This window comes from Arctopsyche grandis, chromosome 8 (assembly GCF_051622035.1).
Source record: "Arctopsyche grandis isolate Sample6627 chromosome 8, ASM5162203v2, whole genome shotgun sequence".
Classification (NCBI taxonomy): domain Eukaryota; kingdom Metazoa; phylum Arthropoda; class Insecta; order Trichoptera; family Hydropsychidae; genus Arctopsyche; species Arctopsyche grandis.
In genome coordinates, this window is record NC_135362.1 from 27,937,220 (window position 1) to 27,957,255 (window position 20,036).

Genomic DNA, 20,036 nt, shown 5'->3' on the forward strand with positions numbered 1-20,036 from the left:
ATGAATGTGAAAAAGTGAATTTGATTATTATGTGAACTACATTGATAAGTGAGGTACATACCAATACATATATGCGTGTATATAATTATTTGTATAATATAACACTTCGTATTAACTATAATGGGGCTCGATATTAATGACTACCACTTTCGGAGCCTCGATGGTGATGACTAACTTATGCGATCGAATCGCGATCTATATAAATGATTTTTATGTTTTGGGCTGGGCAAAGTCCGGCATTCCTGGGTTGGCCAAAGTCCGGCACTCCTGTCTTATCTGATTATCCCTTTATAGGAATTTTAATGGACTTGTTACTTACGTATATGAATGTGAAAAAGTGAATTTGATTATTATGGGAACTACATTGATAAGTGAGGTACATAACAGTACATATATTCGTGTATATAATTATTTGTATAATATAACACTTCGTATTAACTATAATGGGGCTCGATATTAATGACTACCGCTTTCGGAGTCTCGATGGTGATGACTAACTTATGTGATCGAATCGTGATCTATATAAATGATTTTTATCTTTTGGGCTGGGCAAAGTCCGGCATTCTTGGGTTGGCCAAAGTCCGGCACTCCTGTCTTATCTGACTATCCCTTAATAGGAATTTTAATGGACTTGTTACTCACGTATATGAATGTGAAAAAGTGAATTTGATTATTATGGGAACTACATTGATAAGTGAGGTACATAACAGTACATATGTACGTGTGTATATAATTATTTGTATAATATAACACTTCGTATTAACTATAATAGATGTAAAATAAAAAAATTTATAAGACTTAAATGAAATTTTTTCAATGTTAAAAAATTATGTGTTCCGAATAATCCAGGCATTTTTTTATTTAAAAAATAATAATTAATTCATGCATTTTCCTATTGAAATATTAACACGAAAATAGAACTGCACACATTTCCAATCATTGAAAACATTTTTTCCATACCCATACACGCATCCCTTCACATAAAAGCATCCCTATTTCTAAAAATAGATATTAATCCAGCTTAGTGAATTTTTTCCCTCGCTTGTATCGTCAACAATTGAAGCGTGCCAACGTTTTTACACACATATTCGTATATATGTATGTATATATTTTTTGAACGCATTTGAATTTCCCGTTTCTGATTTTTCCCTTAACGGCATGGCTGGCGAAGGGGGTGGGGTGGTAGGGTGAGGGGATTTATTTTCATTCGCTCAGCTCCAGTCGGTCGTAAGGGCAAATCTGCGATGCGAATCGGACGGGTCGCAAAAATTCAAGCCAAAAAATTGCTGACCCGCGGGGGTAGGCAAATAATGCTTATTTACTTGCCCCGCATTTGGCACCGTGTCATCGTTATTTAAACGAAACGCACCCCGTCGTAAAAAAACCACCCCATTAAAACCCGCTTTCCGTCAGCACAATATGGACTATTAAAGCTATACATAATATACACGTATAAATGTCGAGTTTTGCAAGTTAAGCTCGTGCAATTACTTTGCACGGTTTAAATGAAGAAAGAGATCGTTATATTTAATGTATATATTTGCGAAGGTAATATTGTAAATATGTCATGGTAAAAAAATACATGATTTTATGCGTTTGGGTTGAAAATTTGTGACCCGAAATTGAATGACGGTCAATCAAGTTGATTGAAAATTGACCAATTTATTGATGAGGGTTTATTCGATGGTATAAAAGCTACTTTCAAATCAGTTCACGTTTGAAAATTTTAAGTAATGTATATTGTGCGATAAAATAAGATAAAATATAATATATACTTATATTATGATCACCTGTAAGCGGACTTGGTTTCAGTCAAAACCGCGCGGTATAAAACCGCACCGACATAAGAGCGCGGCGTCAAAACCCCGTGAGACATGGTGACCACAAAGCGATAAAAAAGCGCGCCACAATTATATGAAAAAACTCGATATTTATACTTATAATGTGGTTTCAAATGTAAGTCAATTTCAATTTCTTCTTATATTCTATCTTATAACCTTTTCCAAATATTTTAATACTATATTTTAATTATGCAATGTACTACATATTTTGTCATGCCTTTATTCTTTACTTTTTAATTTGTTTTCCTTATATTTATCTTTTTCATTTTTGTAAAAATCTATTATTGGACTCGGATGTTACATATATTATTTATTTACTTTTTGTTTTTTTTATACCTATCTCTGTACATCCTGTCTGTTGATTTTTCAATTAATAAAATAAAATAAAATAAAATAAATAAAATAAGTCATATAATTTGATTAATTTATGACTATGAAAAATAATATATCTTATCGTTTTTCAAATTAGTTTAAAAAAAGTACTGTTCTTTTTAATTGACAGTAAATCGTGTTGTGTTAAATACCGACCATCGCTCCAACCAGGACCATCTTTTGACAAAACCTCCTTTACGTTTCACTTACGATTACAATTCAGGAAAAAATTTGCCTCTTATCCGATCGTTTTCATACTTTGCCATATTGCTCATTTTGGTCATTAATATAAGTAAATGGATCCACCGCCATTACGATATAGATAAAATATCGTTTAAGACGCGTTTAAAGCTTGCAAATTTGAAATCTGATGTTTATGTAGTCTTTAGTTTTATACATACATAGATGGCGGTAGTAAAATAAAATTATTGGTATTTTTATTCAAAATAATAATTTTTATATCTTAATATTATATACAAAACTAAAAAAGAGTTTTTTTAGTTTTGTAATGTTTTTTTTAGTTTTCAAAACTAAAAGTCTATTTTTATATCATCGGTCTAATTTTTATCAACAATCAAGACTGCTTTGGGATGAAATAACGATTAACGGTTTTTTTACTTACCTCTTATTAAGTTCACATGGTTTTCGTGTTAGTGGTCATTTTTTATATCTCTTATCTCTTATCCGATCGTTTTCATACTTTGCCATATTGCTCATTTTGGTCATCAATATACGTTAATGTATCGTCTGCCATTACGTTGGAGATAAAATATCGTATACAATGCGTATCAAATATCCAGAATCTCGGGTACGGTGACGTCTATGACGGTACGGCAAGCTACATAATCTATCTTCAACCTTTTCGCCTTGATATGGCCATTTCAGATTTTAATTGATTGATAATTTTATAAAATTTGCTCTATTAGACTTTGACTTGTCATTTGAAAAAACAGCACAGTTAATTGATGAAAACTTGGATAAATGAGAGATTTCATTTGTATAATTTAAATGTTCAGATACAAAAAAAAAAAACAACACTATAGTTGATATTTTAATTTTTTCACATATTTGTGACGCGTTTTTGTCGCTGCGCGTTTTTGTCGATGCCTCGATTATTTTCGGCATATAAACTTTTTTCAATTGAAAAAATCTACCCAATTTATCAATCCTTTCAAGGATTATTACGTTGCATTTTACACGTGATTAATAAATAAAAAAAGAGTGACCGCCGATAATTTGGCCCAGCATTGAATGTATGTATGTAGTATAATAGAAATATTTGAAATCGGTATCAACAATTCAGCTACTATTTTCAATAGTCAGCTGTTTTTTAATGCGGTTTTCAATGTCATTGAAATTATCATTATGAAAAAACATTTTTGCGGTTATAAATTGAGCAAATATTATCACATTAATTATTTACTACCTTAAAATTTTATTTCATACAGTATAAAGTATTCATTTTTAATGCAAAAGTTGCTTGGCGGATTTCAGCAGTTCGTCAAATTTGATCGATGATGATCTTATTTTTAATTTTAAAATGGGTTTAATCTGTGAGATGCTGATTATTTTAACGACGTATGATTGGTTATTTTTTTTATGTGGTTTTTCAATTTAATATTGTAAAAACATGTTTTTCTGTGGTAAAATGATACATACATACATATTGATAAATAATCTAGCGCTAGCCCTTAAACTTTCAGTTCGTTTTATTTATTTATTTATTTTATATTTATATAATTTTGGCTATTTAGCTAATTTATTTGTACAAAACTCAGGGAGGGCATCGTTTTTAATGCAAAATATGTGATTGATTGAATATCGCATTTACATTTTATTCCGATTGAACAAATATTACCTAAATAAAAAAAAGGTTACACATTAACGCCATCTCACTTACACATTTTTACTTTATATATGTATGTATGTATGTATGAAGTGACAATAGATTAAAACCCTTTTGAAATCGAGATTTTGACTAATTTGAACTCAGAAACGATCATTGATCGCGTGTGTGTAACTTAGTATTTGCGTAAGAGCGTGTGTATGTGTGGAGTTTGGATAAAATACGAATTCCTTTTATATTGAATGTATGTATATGTATATATACATATATACATATCGTGCTGCTTCGAAACAATAAAAAAAGTTTTTTAAAAACATACCTCTTGTATAATTTGTATATAAAATTATTATTTTGAATAAAAACACCAATATTTTTTTTACTACCGCCATCTTTTTATATAATTAATGACTACCAACTGTCACCGAGATTAAAAATCTTTGGACCTGAAATGCTTCTTATACGATATTTTATCTCTATCGTAATGGCGGAGGCTCCATTTACTTATATTGATGACCAAAATAAGCATTATGGCAAAGTATGAAAACGATCGGATAAGAGGCAAACTTTTTCCTGAATTGTAATCGTAAGTGAAACGTAAAGGAGGTATGTAATAATAAAAGTACCATGATTCCATATTGACAGCTCGAAAACGGAGCATCTTTAATCGAATCATGTAATATTTAAAAATTGATTTGACGGTTTAAATTATCATAGACGAAGCCATAAATTAGTCGCATCAGAATTTTTCTTTTTTCGCTCAATTCAAAGATAGTTCTAGTTGAATTTTTTAATTATTTGAGTTGAAAATTAGCTTTTGTTAAATTAGTAAAAAAGGTCAATTCCCCCCAAACATTTATATCAACAAGTAGTATGTATTCCTTACATTTTATCCTGTGTTTGAAAATAATCTTTTAATGATGACCTGTCATGGCCAAACCATTTTTGGTGCTTAAAAGCGTCCTGCTCGCCAATTTCTGGTCATAAAATTATTAAATATATGAAAACTTCAAAGTAAAGTTTAGTAAAATTTTCAATTTATAATGATTATTTGTACATTTCGATCCTACAATCTATGGGTTGAGTGTACATAATTTATCTATCGTTATAAAACCGCAGAATTAGAGTGTACGCAAAATGTAGTGACATCATTCACTGCATAACTGTTCAAGTGGTCAGTCGAACTTTGTTATTCTAAACACATACTGATTTCTACCGTATTTGTGATACATAATTTTTGCATTTCGCTCCGCAGAAAACTAAGAAAAAACCAGAAAGATGTTCGTAGTGAAGGCGAAATCCAATTTTGCTGCAAAACGAATAGAATATTTGTATGCTGCTTCGAAACAAGAAAAATACTACGACTCCATTTTTACTGCTCGAAAATGGAGGTACGTTCATTGGAATTAAAACATACTTAAATACAAATTGATTGGTCAGTTTTAATTACTATTTTTTCATAATTACAGCTTCCACGTGCACTTGATCGTGCTATCGGCGTGCAGTCAGTTCTTTGGGCAATACGAAGATAGAGTGAGTGAGATTTTTTCCGATTTTCAATTCATTGTAATCGAAGCAATACTGAAATATTGTTACACTGGAGAAATAAGTACGAGTTCATAAATATCCATCATAATTAATTAAACACGCGAGCTTTCGTCTTTTAATGTAATAATTAAAAATATGATTTCAGACATAGAACAAAAATACCACAAAAAATTAATAGAGCTAGCCAATCTTCTCGATGTGAAAATTCCACCGCAATTTAAAACGGTTAATCTTGATAATTGTCTGGAAGTTTTCAGTCTAACGGGAGATCCCAAATTGAAGAAAAGGGCAATGGGTTTAATTCTGAAAAATTTTGAGAAGGTGAATGTTGATTATACATACATATATAAAATAAGTTTGGACACTTTAATATTTTTCAATTCGAATTCTGTTTTAGATGTACAAAACACAAAAATTTCTCAATCTACCAGCCTTCAACGTGATCGAAATCTTGAAATCGGACGTTTTGATCGTGCCTTCCGAAGAAGACATATTCAACGCTGTGAAATTATGGGTAAATTTTGATGGTGCAAACCGTAATAATGAATTGGCACAGCTGATGAGTTCCGTCAGGTTATCCTTGCTGTCGATGGAGGTATTTGAGATTTATTGAATATTATAGTTACTTCAAAAAAATCTTTCGAATAATGTGTTATTATATTTTTAGTTTCTTGTCAACGAAGTATTGACGTTCTGTCATTCGTGTTCAGGGTGTATGACCTCTATCAGGCGAGCAATTCTGGACAACAATAATAAAGCTTTAAATGAAACAGAAAACCCTCGTAGAAAAAAAGAAAAAATTGCTCTGGTTGGAGGGCGTACTTTGGATGTGGGTTTTGTATAGTTTATAGTATAATATTTTGATTAGAATAAAAAACAATACTAACTTTCAGTTCGATAGGACTAACGGTGTTCAAAAAATCCCCAAAATACACAGACACACACACACACACATTTTTTCTAGATCAAGAAAACGTGATCAGTAATCGATTCTGAGTTCAAATCAGTCAAAATCTCGAGTCAAATTTTCGCATGATCACAAAACTTCATCTATTGTAACTACGTACATACACGATTAATAACAAAAATTCGATTATTTTATTGAGGTAAGCCAGTTATCAATAGAATTTTTGTTATTAATCCACAAGAATAGTCGAAATATGATTTTTCTAAGTGGAATATTATTTAATTTTCATATAAAGATAGTATTTATTCGTGTAAATATTTACTCGTGCTAGTATTTATTTGTGTAAATACGAGTAAATACTAGCACGAGCTTTTTGCTCGCAATTTTACCGATTTCAAGTTCAGTACACTTCCAATTAACCCTTTTAAACGAAAACAAAAAATAGTGTGATCAGAACATTATTCCGATAAACATTTGACAATAGAAAAAAACTCAATATAAAATAGTATTAACAGTGGGAAAAAATCCCAAGTGAAAATACGTACTTTTGATTTTTGATTTGAACTGGACGTCTACTTAGAGAGATTTGAAAGCTGAAAAGTACTACAAATGAAAGATAAAATATCCGATTATAGATTCCAATATTCATTTTGAACAGGAAATTGACAGATTTTGAGACATCGACCGAACAACACCAATATATAGAAAAATCGCGCGATTTAAAAAACACATATAACTCTGGATCTCGAGCCAATCAACATTTTTTATTACCAGATTCGTGTTCAATGGGCATAGTTCTATAAGAAAAGTCATATCTCGTCTCTGAACCAAAAAAAAATCGTCATTTGTTGAACAGTGTAATCAATTTAATTAATGCATAACGTGTTTTTAGGAAGCAAATACCATCGATTTATATGACGGAGAAAATAAAAGTTGGACACTGCTAAAAGACATTGGAATAAACAAATATTATTTTGCGTCTGTCATCGTAGGAGATTGGATCGTTATAATTGGCGGAATAGATTCTTCAAATGAAATGCTTACTTCAGTAACGTTTATCGATGTTGTGAAATACCTGCTTATAGTAATCGGAATTTAACAAATTGATTTGTTTTCAGGTGGAATATATTGATTTGAAAAACGGTCGGAAAAATCCATTGAAGCCATTAAATCATGCTCGTATAATTTTCTCAGCAGTGACACTTCATCGCGATTCGTCCACGGATGTCTATGCCATCAGTGGTGATGAACATAGCAAATCAGTGGAAAGGTGATTAACTTGCAATCATTTCATTCGATCAGTTGAAAGAGAAGCTAACGTTTATTGATTTCGGATAGGTGGAACAGCAAGACCGGAGATTGGGAGATCATCGCTCCTTTGATGGTGGCTGTTGATTTTTTTAGTGTATCTGCCATCGACGACAAAATTTATGTCACGGGTGGGAATAACAAAGATAATGGTTTGTCTATCAATACATTGCAAATGTATTCAGTAGAGTCCAATTCTTGGAGTTTCCGCCCCCATATGATTCAGGCAAGATCTCAACATTCGGTGAATATCAATCAATTAACAAGTATCGCAAAAAATATTAAACTATCCGAAATAAAATCACTCTATTTAGATTTCATCGTTTTTAGAGCGTCGCGTTCAAAGGGAAACTTTTTGTCGCTGGTGGCATTCACTATCAAACGTCTATTGCTGGTCCTATGAATCAGGAAATGAATTATCTTTTAGACAGTGTCGAGCAATACGATCCAAATGCAAATGTGTGGACAGCATTCACCAACCTACCGAAAAGGCCAGCCGGAATCGGTCTTTACTGTTTCCAAAATAAAATCCATTGCACGGGTGAGATTGCTGTACAACTTGATTTAATTTATATAACTTAAATGTTGAATGCAATTATTGTTTTGATTTTCAGATGGAATGAGGAGGGATGTTTGGGAATACGACTCGACACAAAAATTGTGGAAAGCTTCAAACAATCTTAACAAAGTGAGAATTTATGCGGTTGCACATGTCATTCCATACGATTCCATTATTTGATCGATTATAGTTTCTTTTGTATAACTTCAAAATAAATGTAATAGAAAATAAATATTATTTGTATTTAAAGCATAGTTTTTGTAATATTTGAATTTTTAATTATTATATTTGAATTTTATTTAAATGCTCGAATAAATATATACCTACTATCTATGCAACTATTTTTCAAAATATATTTTATTTTTATTTAAGTACTACTTGTTTTACCCGGCTTCGCTCAGTATTTGTAATATAAACAGCTTAAACATGGCGAATCTAATAGTAAATATTCATTTGTTTTTTTATTAAATTTATTTGAATCGAAAAAAATATATTCAACAAATCGAAGTTTTCGATTTCCAACCAACTATAGTTACAAACTTACAAAGTCTCTTTCGAAATTATATATATATATATATATATATATATATATATATATATATATATATATATATATATATATATATATATATATATATATAATATATATATATATATATATATATATATATATATATATATATATATATATATATATATATATATATATATATATATATATATATATATATATATATATATATATATATATATATATATATAAGATGTATTATATGTATATACGGGCGAAAGCCCGGGGGGTGCCGGGGGCATGTCGTCATGGAAATTTTGACTTGTTTTCAAAGTTCCCAACCATTTTCCAAACAACATTACTTACATACAAAGTCTCTTTCGAAATTATATATATGTATGGTAATATTATCCATATGAGCTAATGAATTTGTGTATATTTAAAAATAATTCAGGAAATTTTTATCTTCATGGATTTCATTTCTCATATACATATTTGTCTTGTTAAATAATACAGTTCCGAATTCCTAAAGTTTAATCATTAAAAATATAAACAAAAATTTACAAGTTGATAAGGAAACAAATACCTTATTTTTCTGAAGATTTTAACACATTTAAAACAAACCAATGGCTTTCAAATAGTTTTTTACACGTTTCGTCGATTAAATAATAGTTTTCATCGGATTTTTATTTTTTTAAATTTTTATTTCATACCAGGAAGGCATTACAGGTAAACCCGAATGCGCCTTCCTGGCCAATTACAAACAATACAGCATTTTTTATTATATAAGTCGCTAAATTACGAGACACTGACTTAAACTCGATAATTAAGGAGACATATATGAATTGTACATACATTTTTATTGTAATATTTACATTAATCATACTCAAATAGTGGTGACATAGTGGGTAGGAAGGATTTTTTAGCCAATTTTTAATCGGGAATCGTTTCAACAATGAAATCAGAGAAAATTGGCAAACTCTGAAAGGAAACGATCGAACATAAGTCACAAATCCTGGTCTGACCAGCAGCATTACAGATATACTCAGAAAAATTATTTTCATCGAGGTCAACTCAAGGGATCGAACCCGGCGCCTCTCAGTGTTAAGCAGAAGCTTAACGACCGAGCCACGCTGCTGGCTTTGATTTTTTTTATCTTTATCTGATTTTCCTGCAAACTTATAACGGACTTACGGTGTTCAAATTATATCCAAAACACACAAACAAACACATACCATGAAAACAGGATGTATGATCGATTTCGAGTCAAAATCTCGAAGTCGGATTTTTGCATGATAAGACAACTTCATCTATTGTAACTACAACGCCATACAAAGATAAAGTTAAAACCCAAGCATTTGTTATGAATTCTACATATATTACAATAACATAAATAAATTGCAAATTCCTTATTTGGTAAAACCTTTACGTTACATTTCACATATGCGATAAACTCAAAGGGGCGAATCCACAGATACGTAGCAGACCAAGCGTATACTGTATGTATGTATGTAAATGAAAAACAACATCTCTGTCGAAATTCCTGTGAATCACGCTATATGAATACATACATATGTACTTTATTTCAATTTTTATTCAAACAATCGTATTCGTATTTACATAGTTGTAGCTTTAATATAATGAGGCGAATTAGAAGACGACCTGCTTGGAACACTTGAATGCTCACAAGGACCCAAGTGCAATGCAAGTAAGAAGCTGCTTACATTTTTGCTGTTTATTGTGTGCAGTTAGTTCGCCGGTGCATGAAAATGATAAACGCTAATCTAGACTTAAATTTATGCACCGCATCTGCTCTGCACGGAAGATGCATTAGCAATTAAAATCGTTTCTTTACTAGTTTCTACTAGTTAAAATCGTTTTCTATATTTCATAATACACACAAATCACATGCATATGCTTAATTATGTAAAGCCTTTAGGTTACAGTCCACATATTTTTTTGACCATTGTGGCGCTTTAGGAATTCCTGTTATGCCACAATGGTCTGTTTAAAATAAATAAATAAATATGCGACAAACTCAAAGCTGCGAATCCACAGAGAGAAGACTGAGCGTATCTACATACATATATGTACATATGTATACGTATATGCATATGTAACACAATTCTGTTGAATTTCCCGTATATCTGACTATCAGACTATACACAGATATTCATTTTTTATGCAAACATTCGTATTCGTTTTTAATGGTCGCTTTTATAATAGGGCGAATGTCGCGCCCGTTGCAGTTGCATTCAATTACGAACCCGAGAGAAGAACAACTTGGAAGACTCGAGTGCTTACAAGTGCATACATACAATGCAAGTAGGTGGGTGCTTGCATTTTTTCTGTTTCTTATGTGCAGTTTGTTCGCCGGTGCATGGAAATGATAAACTCGCTGGGTTACGACTCCGCGTTATGCACCGCATCTCCTCTGAACGGAAGATGCATGTGCAATTAAAATTAAATTAAACCGATGTTTTTTACTAGTTTATGTATTATATGGTAGCAGTGCTTTTGGAGAGAAAAATTTTGAAGGCAGGATACATTTATATAAAATATACTATGTACTAAGGCTTCCAATCCCGGGATCCCGGTGTTTTCTGGTATCGTGAATCCCGGTGCTGAAACTAATCTGAATACCGGGATTACGGTGCTTGCAAAGTTTATTTTTAAATATTTTTTTTACAAAAATAAATAAAGAAAAAACATAAAACAACATTATATAATGAAAAATGGTGGGATGAGCAATGACAGTCATAGTCCATTTGTTTTATTTGACCCGTTTTGACGTCGGCTTGCCGTTCCCACGAAATGGTATCAACGGCCTGTATTGTGTCGCAGATTTTGTGCTCAACTGCAATGATATTTGTAGCATATTTTGACTGATTCGAACTCGGAATCGATCACTGATCACGTTTTCACGTGTGTCTGTACGTCAGTGTTTTTGGTGATTTTTTGAACACCGTTCGTCCTATCGAACTGAAACTTAGTAACTCTCTTTTTTACTAGCCTCTTTTCAGCTTGCTTTCGATTTTTTCGTCTGACAATATTTGGGTTCTTATCCACACTCTTTTGTGTCGATGAATAATTACTAGACGGTACAAACTATTTGTAAAAAACGAATCAATGAATCAAAGTGATGTTTTCTTACTTTATTTGATTCCATTAAAGGATGTCTTTTATTTACTCTTAGAAATCTAGAAATGGATGCGAACCTAAAATTTAAAGAATGTAGCCAAACTCTCAAAACAAGAACGCCAATATGAGAACTATTTTTTGCGTGAAACATCGGGAGAGTTTGCAAAATGCAATTGAACGGTTTTGAAATAGGAAAATATGCAATTGAACAATTTTTTCCTTTTTTTGTTATACATTTGATTCCCGGTGCCAGCACCGGGATCCCGGGATTGGAAATTCCTAGCATCGCAATCCCGGTGCTGAAGTAATCTTCTGGGATTGGAAGCAGTAATATGTACTATATACACCTTTACAATACGATTTCCTTTCAATCTCATCTCATCTACCTAATATTTTACGAATGTATGAATACTGGGGAGAAACATATTAGTTCCATATCTGTATGTATTCTGACCGACTCGTCCACTGTCAAACCCATTGGTGAATTCACAGGGGAAATTTGTAGATGTTATAAACGTAGCTTGATTTGTTTTGTAACTAAAAAGTAAAAGTTTAAATAAATATTATAATAATATAACGTCAGTGAATTTCAATTTCCGAGATACCATTCAATGAATGATAATATGATTTACTAGTTTAAGTTGTGGATGTTGAATTGTGGTGGAAAAAATAAATGCAAAGAATTTTATTTTTAGTTTCAAAAAGCTCCCAGTAAAAAGTCAAAGTATATTTAAACATCAATGAAGAGCTGAAGCTGATGTTGAAATCAAAATATATGTACTTCAAAGTTGGAGTTGAAATTGACGTGTGAACGAAATTCAAATTTACAGCTGAAGTCAAAGGCAAAGTCAATACAAAAGGCATAGTCAAATTTGGAGTCGAAGCAATTGAAATCGGAATTGAGTCTTTACAAAGTAACGTTGAGTCTGAAATCGTAATTGAGTCTCTGCAAACTTACGTACGTTGTATTTTAAATTCATTTTTGGTATATAATTTATATATTTTATTATAATATACCAGTTTGCTTACTTTGTATATATGTATGTATATAAATAATGAAGTTGAATTGATCAAAATAATACTCTAATATGAAAAGGATATTATAATAATAATATGAATACGATTGTGTTTGCAGATTGAATATTAATAATATTTTGATATTATTTGTTTTTAACACTTGCCTTACTGTGCTTAAAATGCGTTAACCGCTATGCTGGACTTCAAATGTCAAGTAAAAAATGTGCGTTTCAAGTTAAAATAATGCAAAATCTGCGAGGTTAAACAGTGTACATAATTAGCCATAAATATCATTTTATCGTGTATTAAACGTTGAATAATATATAATAATTATAGGTGCAATACATGAAAAAAATAACGACTGAAGCAGAGCTGTCATTGCAAGGCCGATATCATTCTAACACTGACCGTTGAGTACGTGTACGCGTACAAGGGGCTTTCCACGAAATTAATTATTTCTGTTGATATTGATCAATATTTTTATTTTGTAATGGTATAATTCGAATCATAGAGGTTTAGATGAGGAATATATAAAATACGAAGACCCTGCATTCAGTATATTTGAAGAAATAAAATAAAATACGAGTGCTGGTCCCTCGCTATCTATCACAGTGCAGACAAGTTTTAAGTCATCCCATGCATGAATAGATATTGAAATATGAACAATGCACCATTGATGCTTTATTTGTACGCAAAGAGAGAGACGAGAGTGTGCTTTTGCGAATGATGGTACCACATAATGGAGAAAAATGGCTCGGGCGGATTGGGTGGGTGAACGAATATGTATGTAGGTTTCCCCGAGGCCATGGGATGTGAGGTGCATGCGAGGGGGTGAGATCAGGTGAGGGTGCTACACCCACCAAGGGAGACGTAGCTATCAACATTTGACATTTCAGACAAAGGGAAGGCCAGAATGTGTGACTTGCATCTTGCCCCCAGGTGCAGCTGGCGACCCACTGAAGTTGAATGGGCCAAGAAAAAAAATATAAGAAAACTACAAAAAGGTCACCGGTTCACGCGAGCGGAATAAAATATTATTTTTAGGTACTTGTGCCTCCATCTGCGACCAGAAACGGTTTCAATTTTGAAAGAAAAAAAGCGCATGCAGATTAATATTGCATATATGCAAATACTTCACATTGAAATTTTCAAACGTTCTATTCCCTGCATATGAAACTCGCGTGGAACGTCTTGAAATATGCAACGTATGCGCTTTGACGTATAAAATAAAATAGACACAACTATCTTCGTAGCATACGTACATACAATGTAATACAACGAATCTACGAATTTTCCCATTACAGACGATCAATTCGAATAAAATCTGACACGACCGGAGAACGTAGCGATCGTAAATCTGCGACACGCGAGTGCAAAATCCGCCATTCGTATTCGCGAAACGTCACCTTGATCCCACTAAGGTGATATATTCACATTTGATAGCTCCGAAAGAATAAGTTTACACGTATAAAATTTTGTTTGTGTCGGAAAAATTGGACAATTACCTGCACCGTTGGTGTCGCAACTTTTCCCGTACAGTCTTTGTCTCGTTATGTTGAGGCGGGCCAAGGGCTTCATCTCCTTGCCTGAAGCGTCGTAGAAGGGCGAATCTGGATCCTTGGGATAGTTGGTTCCAATCCGACGTATAACTTCTCGAGGGCTTGTTGGCTGATCTGGAGACTGAAACAATAGCGGACCAACTATGACTAAATAAAAAGTCGAGTATTTATGTATGTATTGAGCGCATCAAAGACTTGACTACACAGTGAAGCAAAGATATGGGATGGATAAGAATTTAACATTTTTTAAATTATTATTAAAAATAATTCATTTACATTACATTAAAAACATTAAACGATAGAATAATATACTGAAATAAAATTACCAATTTAATGACCTAATAATGGAAAGCGAGCAAACATACATATGTATGTACATACGTACAGGTGGTTGACGAATGCTTCTACAAACGGATATTAGGCCAACGGACATTTGGCCGAACGGACATAAGCCAATGGTCATTAAGCCAATGTAATTTTTAATTGTTTAAATTTATCGAATTTTAATAAAGTCGAGGTAATTTCTGTATAATGTATCTGTTTTCAGTGAGTTTTCAATAATTTCGACACGCAATCGGCCAAATTTCCGTTCGGACAAAAGTCCATTGGCCTAATGTCCATTCGACTAAAAGTCATATGACCTAATGTTCGTTCGGCAAAGCGTCCGTCAACCAAATGTTCGCAGCCAAGTGTCCATTCGACCAAAAGTCCACACACGGTAAGGTGTCCAGTCAAAACTGCTTGGTACATAAGCGCCCCGACATTGTAGCGCGGTGACAAAACCACCTCAGCAAAAAGCGCTCGGCAACAAAACCGCGTCAAAATATATGAAATAAAATAATTAAGTTATAGTCGGAATTGAAGTTGAAATCGAAGTCAAAATCAAAGTCAAATTATTTTAATTTTTTCATATATTCTGGCGCGCTTTTGTCGGCACGCAGTTTTGTTGCCACGTAGTTATGTCTCCAGCGGATTTTTTGCTCGCAGTTTTGTCTCTCGTGCTTTTGTTGCCGCGCGGTTATGTCGGGGCGGTTTTGTCGGGGCGTTTTTGACTGTCGCGCAAAATCCGGAGTACAGGTGTGGCACAAATACGGGCGAATATATGTGCATATCTACGGTTCGGTGATTACTGGTCACAAATTACTCGTCACAAAGTCACTAAAATCTCTATAACGGAACATCTGGCAGCCGAAAAGTCCATCATACTAACGATAACTATCATAGTAACGAGAACTTGAGTGCCAAATATGGTGTATTCACGATTTTCATGGCAAAAATTGTCTTTGTGACCACCCCAATGTGACGAATAGTCCAATTACCCATATCTACATAATATTGAATTATTAATTAACTAATTATCATTTTAAAAAACCAATACATAAATTATCAAAAAAAAAAAATGTTAATGCTATTTTAGTATAAATATTAAAATTGAATATAAATTAAAACATTATATAATTTATCTCACATACATTTTTTTAAAAACAATGAACACTAACCAGTTTAAATGCATTATATACATATTTTAAAATATTAATTAAAATGATTAAAAAAAATACAATAAATTTTATTTTTTTCAACATATTTTATATAAAAAATGATGTTTATATATTCATGGGATGCGGTGCATCCGCTCTAAATTCGCCAGAAAAATTGAACGACAGATTAACGGACGGCTGCTTTAAATGCAATTCTCATCTTCTCGAATGATAGATTGCACATCAGATGACGGATAATCTTTCGATGTGCACAGATGCAATTATTAAAATTGAGTTGGATCTTTCTGGCGAGTTTAATAAGGCAAGATTCGGAACTTATCGAATCTTGCCTTATTAAACTCGCCAGAAAGATCCAACTCAATTTTAATAATTGCATCTGTGCACATCGAAAGGTTACTCGTCATCTGATGTGCAATCTATCATTCGAGAAAACGAGAATTACGTTTAAAGCTGCCGTTCTGTTAATCTGGCGATTTTAGAGCGAATGCACCAAACCCATATTTATGTAAGGTATCACATTTGCCACATTGTACTACATCGTACCATCAATATTAAAATCGAATCTGTATTGAATTTTAAAATAATTCTAAAATGTTATAAAACAATATTAAAAGTTTCAAAACGATGTGAATAAAATAAGGATATATTATAATAATTATCTCCCACATCTTCGCCGCATGTTTGATACTATGCACTACATATGTATGTATTTATATGTGTGTATGTGGGATATATACGAACCGTATACGTGACTCCACTATCGGTCCCGATGTCCCACGGGAACAGATTCCATATTAGGGATTCGATCCAGGTGCAATTGGGAAGACACAGCTCCAGTCCGGATATACCAACGATCCAATCAGGTGAAGGATCGATCCTGGACACGAGAGACATCAGATGATGATGATTCGTGACACGCAACACTGCGAAAGTCTTGCCCGACAAATTCGGATACGATATTCCACGAGCTTTGATGATAGTCCTTATGCTAGTGCTCTGAAAATCAAACACCACATGCTTACAATCCTGCCTTTTATATGTCTATATCTAAAAGATTATGTGACAATAACACTGACATACATATGTAAATCAGCAAAGGCTGCCATATAGTATAATACATACTTCATTTTTAAGCTCGCTCTCCAGCACAGTAGTTGCACCATGCTCGGCCAGCTGTCTAAGTCCTTCACTAGCTTGCTGGTCGTAATCCCAAAATCTATAGTCAGCAGTATGAGAAGCGCCTATTATGTCGCTGAATCTGGTGGACCATCCGTTTGATGGAAAGTCCTTTGGATGGGTATGGCGAGACCAAAGTCCTTCAAACGTCACCTATGTATGTAAATCCAATATAATACGTCATGTAATATTGAAATAAAATCCATTGAATATATGTACGTATGAAGAGTTTGTCACCTCGTATTTGGCCTCGTCACAGGCACAGCATGGTTCAACGATTGGTGGCTGCATATGTGCTGATCCTTGAGTATTTTCGCATAAGGTTTTGCTGAGAGCTGTATCGTCCATGAACCATACGTCACGATCTTCTAAAACGGTGGCTTTTATGGTGACACAACCACTACCTGACGGCGGGGCTATCCATAATACCTGTTGGAAAACATATGTATGTGGTTAGGTTTATTTATTTATTTTATTTTTTATTTATACCAGGAAGGCCTAACTTTAATGCACTTCCCTAGCCATAAACATTGTACATTTTTTTTATTACATTTTATACCAGGAAGGCCTTACTGGTAAACACCAATGCGCCTCCCTGGCCAATTACAAGTAATACAGCATTTTTATTACACAGGTCGTTGAATTTTGCGAGACACTAAAAACTCGCAAATTAACGAGACATCTATGAATTGTGCACACATTTTATTGTACATTAATCATACTCAAATAGTGGTGACATAGTAGGTAGGAAGGATTTTAGCCAATTTTTAATCGGGATCCGTTTCAACAATCTGAGATAATTGGCAAACTCTGATAGGAAACGATTGACCTGGAGTCACAAATATCCAAGTCTGACCAGAAGCACTACAGATATACTCGGAAAAAATATTTTTCAATCGAGGTCAGCTCATGGGATCGAACCCGGCGCCTCTCGGTGTTAAGCAGAAGCTTAACGACCGAGTTATGCTGCTGGTTACCGAGCTGTGCTGCTGGCTATTTGTATTATTATACAGAGTAAATACATATCAATTAACATACAAAGAGACATTTATGGCTAAATTTGTGAATTTGCAGCATTTTATACAATTCAGCGAAATCCGTGATTGCTGAAAACTTTTGTCTTGTGTAAGTTTCCCTACATTTATATAAATAATCCCTAAATAAAAATTAATAAAAATAAAATTTGTGCTCAATTAGTATCGAAAATGCTCTCATAGTCTGTATGTGTGAATTATTTTTATTTTCCTGACCTTTTAAATTATTTTTATTTTCTTGATATTTAATGTGTAAGGAAATTTTATTAACATAAGTTTTTACTACTCAATTTGTACCAATTATGTTCTAATAATGACTTATAAGCTCATTATTATATACATACTAGTATACATATATGTATGTAATATTGAGTTATTATTGTTATAAAATCATTAAATTTATTAAACCAAAAGTGCCTCGTTTTCCTCTTAGAAAAATCAAAAATGTGGTGACTACACGATTTCTTCCACACCACTGAACGTAACAAGTTGAAGATATATTTATTTGTATTTTTAATGAAATGAGTCGGTAAGTTTGAATTCGTAAACTGAAAGTAATATTTTTTTTAAACAATATTTCATCATTTTATTTATTTGGACCTTTTAAATTATTTCTATCTTCTTCATATTTTAAGTTGATAATACTAATAGTAATAATACTTTTTTTTAACAAAATTCGACAGCCGAAAGTTTTGTCTTGTGTAAGACACTTGTGTTACATTTGCGCTCAATTTGTATCAAAAATGTTCACATAGCTATGTTTGAACGAGTATATACATACATACATACATATATTTCATTATCAAATTTTTGTTTTTATCCTTCTTGTATTCTTCAAATACATAGATAAAGTCGTGGGTTGGTCACATCCGAATTTTTCCTTTAGCAGATTTATTATTATTGCTATTACATATTTACAGAAAGTTCCAATCAGACCCATTGTTACAATTTAATTTACCATTGTCAATAGTTTGTTATAGTATGCGCTATGGAAATTTCTAGAAAGGTTCATTTATTGTAAAAGATTCAGCAAATAAAAAAATAAGGATGAATATCAGAAAAATGGCAAAATCGAACTGACGAGCAAAAAGCGACGGGATAGGGGGATAAGGCGAGAAAAATCTCACGTTTTGATAGTGACGTTTTCCCGATACGGGAAAATTCGCTGCGACAATAGAAAAGTTATCGACGAATTTCCACCCCCACCCCTTATCCTTGTAGGCACTTTTTCCTCTGACTCATCCTAAGTATCACAAGTATATTACGCACACGGCGAAAATTAAATTTCGTATCAATTCAGATGACGGTCGATAAATTCCATTCAATGTTGATACGATAAACAGAGTGGTGTTGATCCAGCTCGTTGCGGGATTAATATCTAGGGGTACCAAAAATATATTTAAAAAAACCTCTAGCCCCGTGGTAGAGGGAGCTGAAATTGATAAAGGTTTGAGTCGACCATTTGTTCTGTTTTAAAATTTATCACGGACCAGACCCAAAGAGAATTAGCTGAATAAATTAGGGTTGACGGCACTCGAATATGTGGTCAAGGTTTCCCTATATTGAAATTGGGGGAAATTATACGAGAACTTCATTGAAACAAACTCTGCACGTATATAATAGGTATAAAATATATACAGTTTATTTTATTAATATAATAATAAACTAAATTTAGCCCTGAAGACGATTTAAAATTGCATATACAATATCATTGCAATGAC

The 20,036-nt window shown here is 32.8% G+C and overlaps 1 protein-coding gene across 1 annotated transcript in view; it reads right to left on the reverse strand.

Moving 5' to 3' along the window:
• Positions 1-20,036, reverse strand: part of LOC143915705 (spondin-1-like) — a 209,890-nt gene that overhangs the window by 22,399 nt on the left and 167,455 nt on the right. Inside the window, exons 5-8 of the mRNA XM_077436459.1 lie at positions 17,519-17,710; positions 17,228-17,434; positions 16,847-17,101; positions 14,553-14,727 (exon numbers count right to left, since the gene is read on the reverse strand). Coding sequence (XP_077292585.1) covers positions 14,553-14,727; positions 16,847-17,101; positions 17,228-17,434; positions 17,519-17,710 — 829 coding nt within the window. The remainder of the gene's footprint in view (positions 1-14,552; positions 14,728-16,846; positions 17,102-17,227; positions 17,435-17,518; positions 17,711-20,036) is intronic.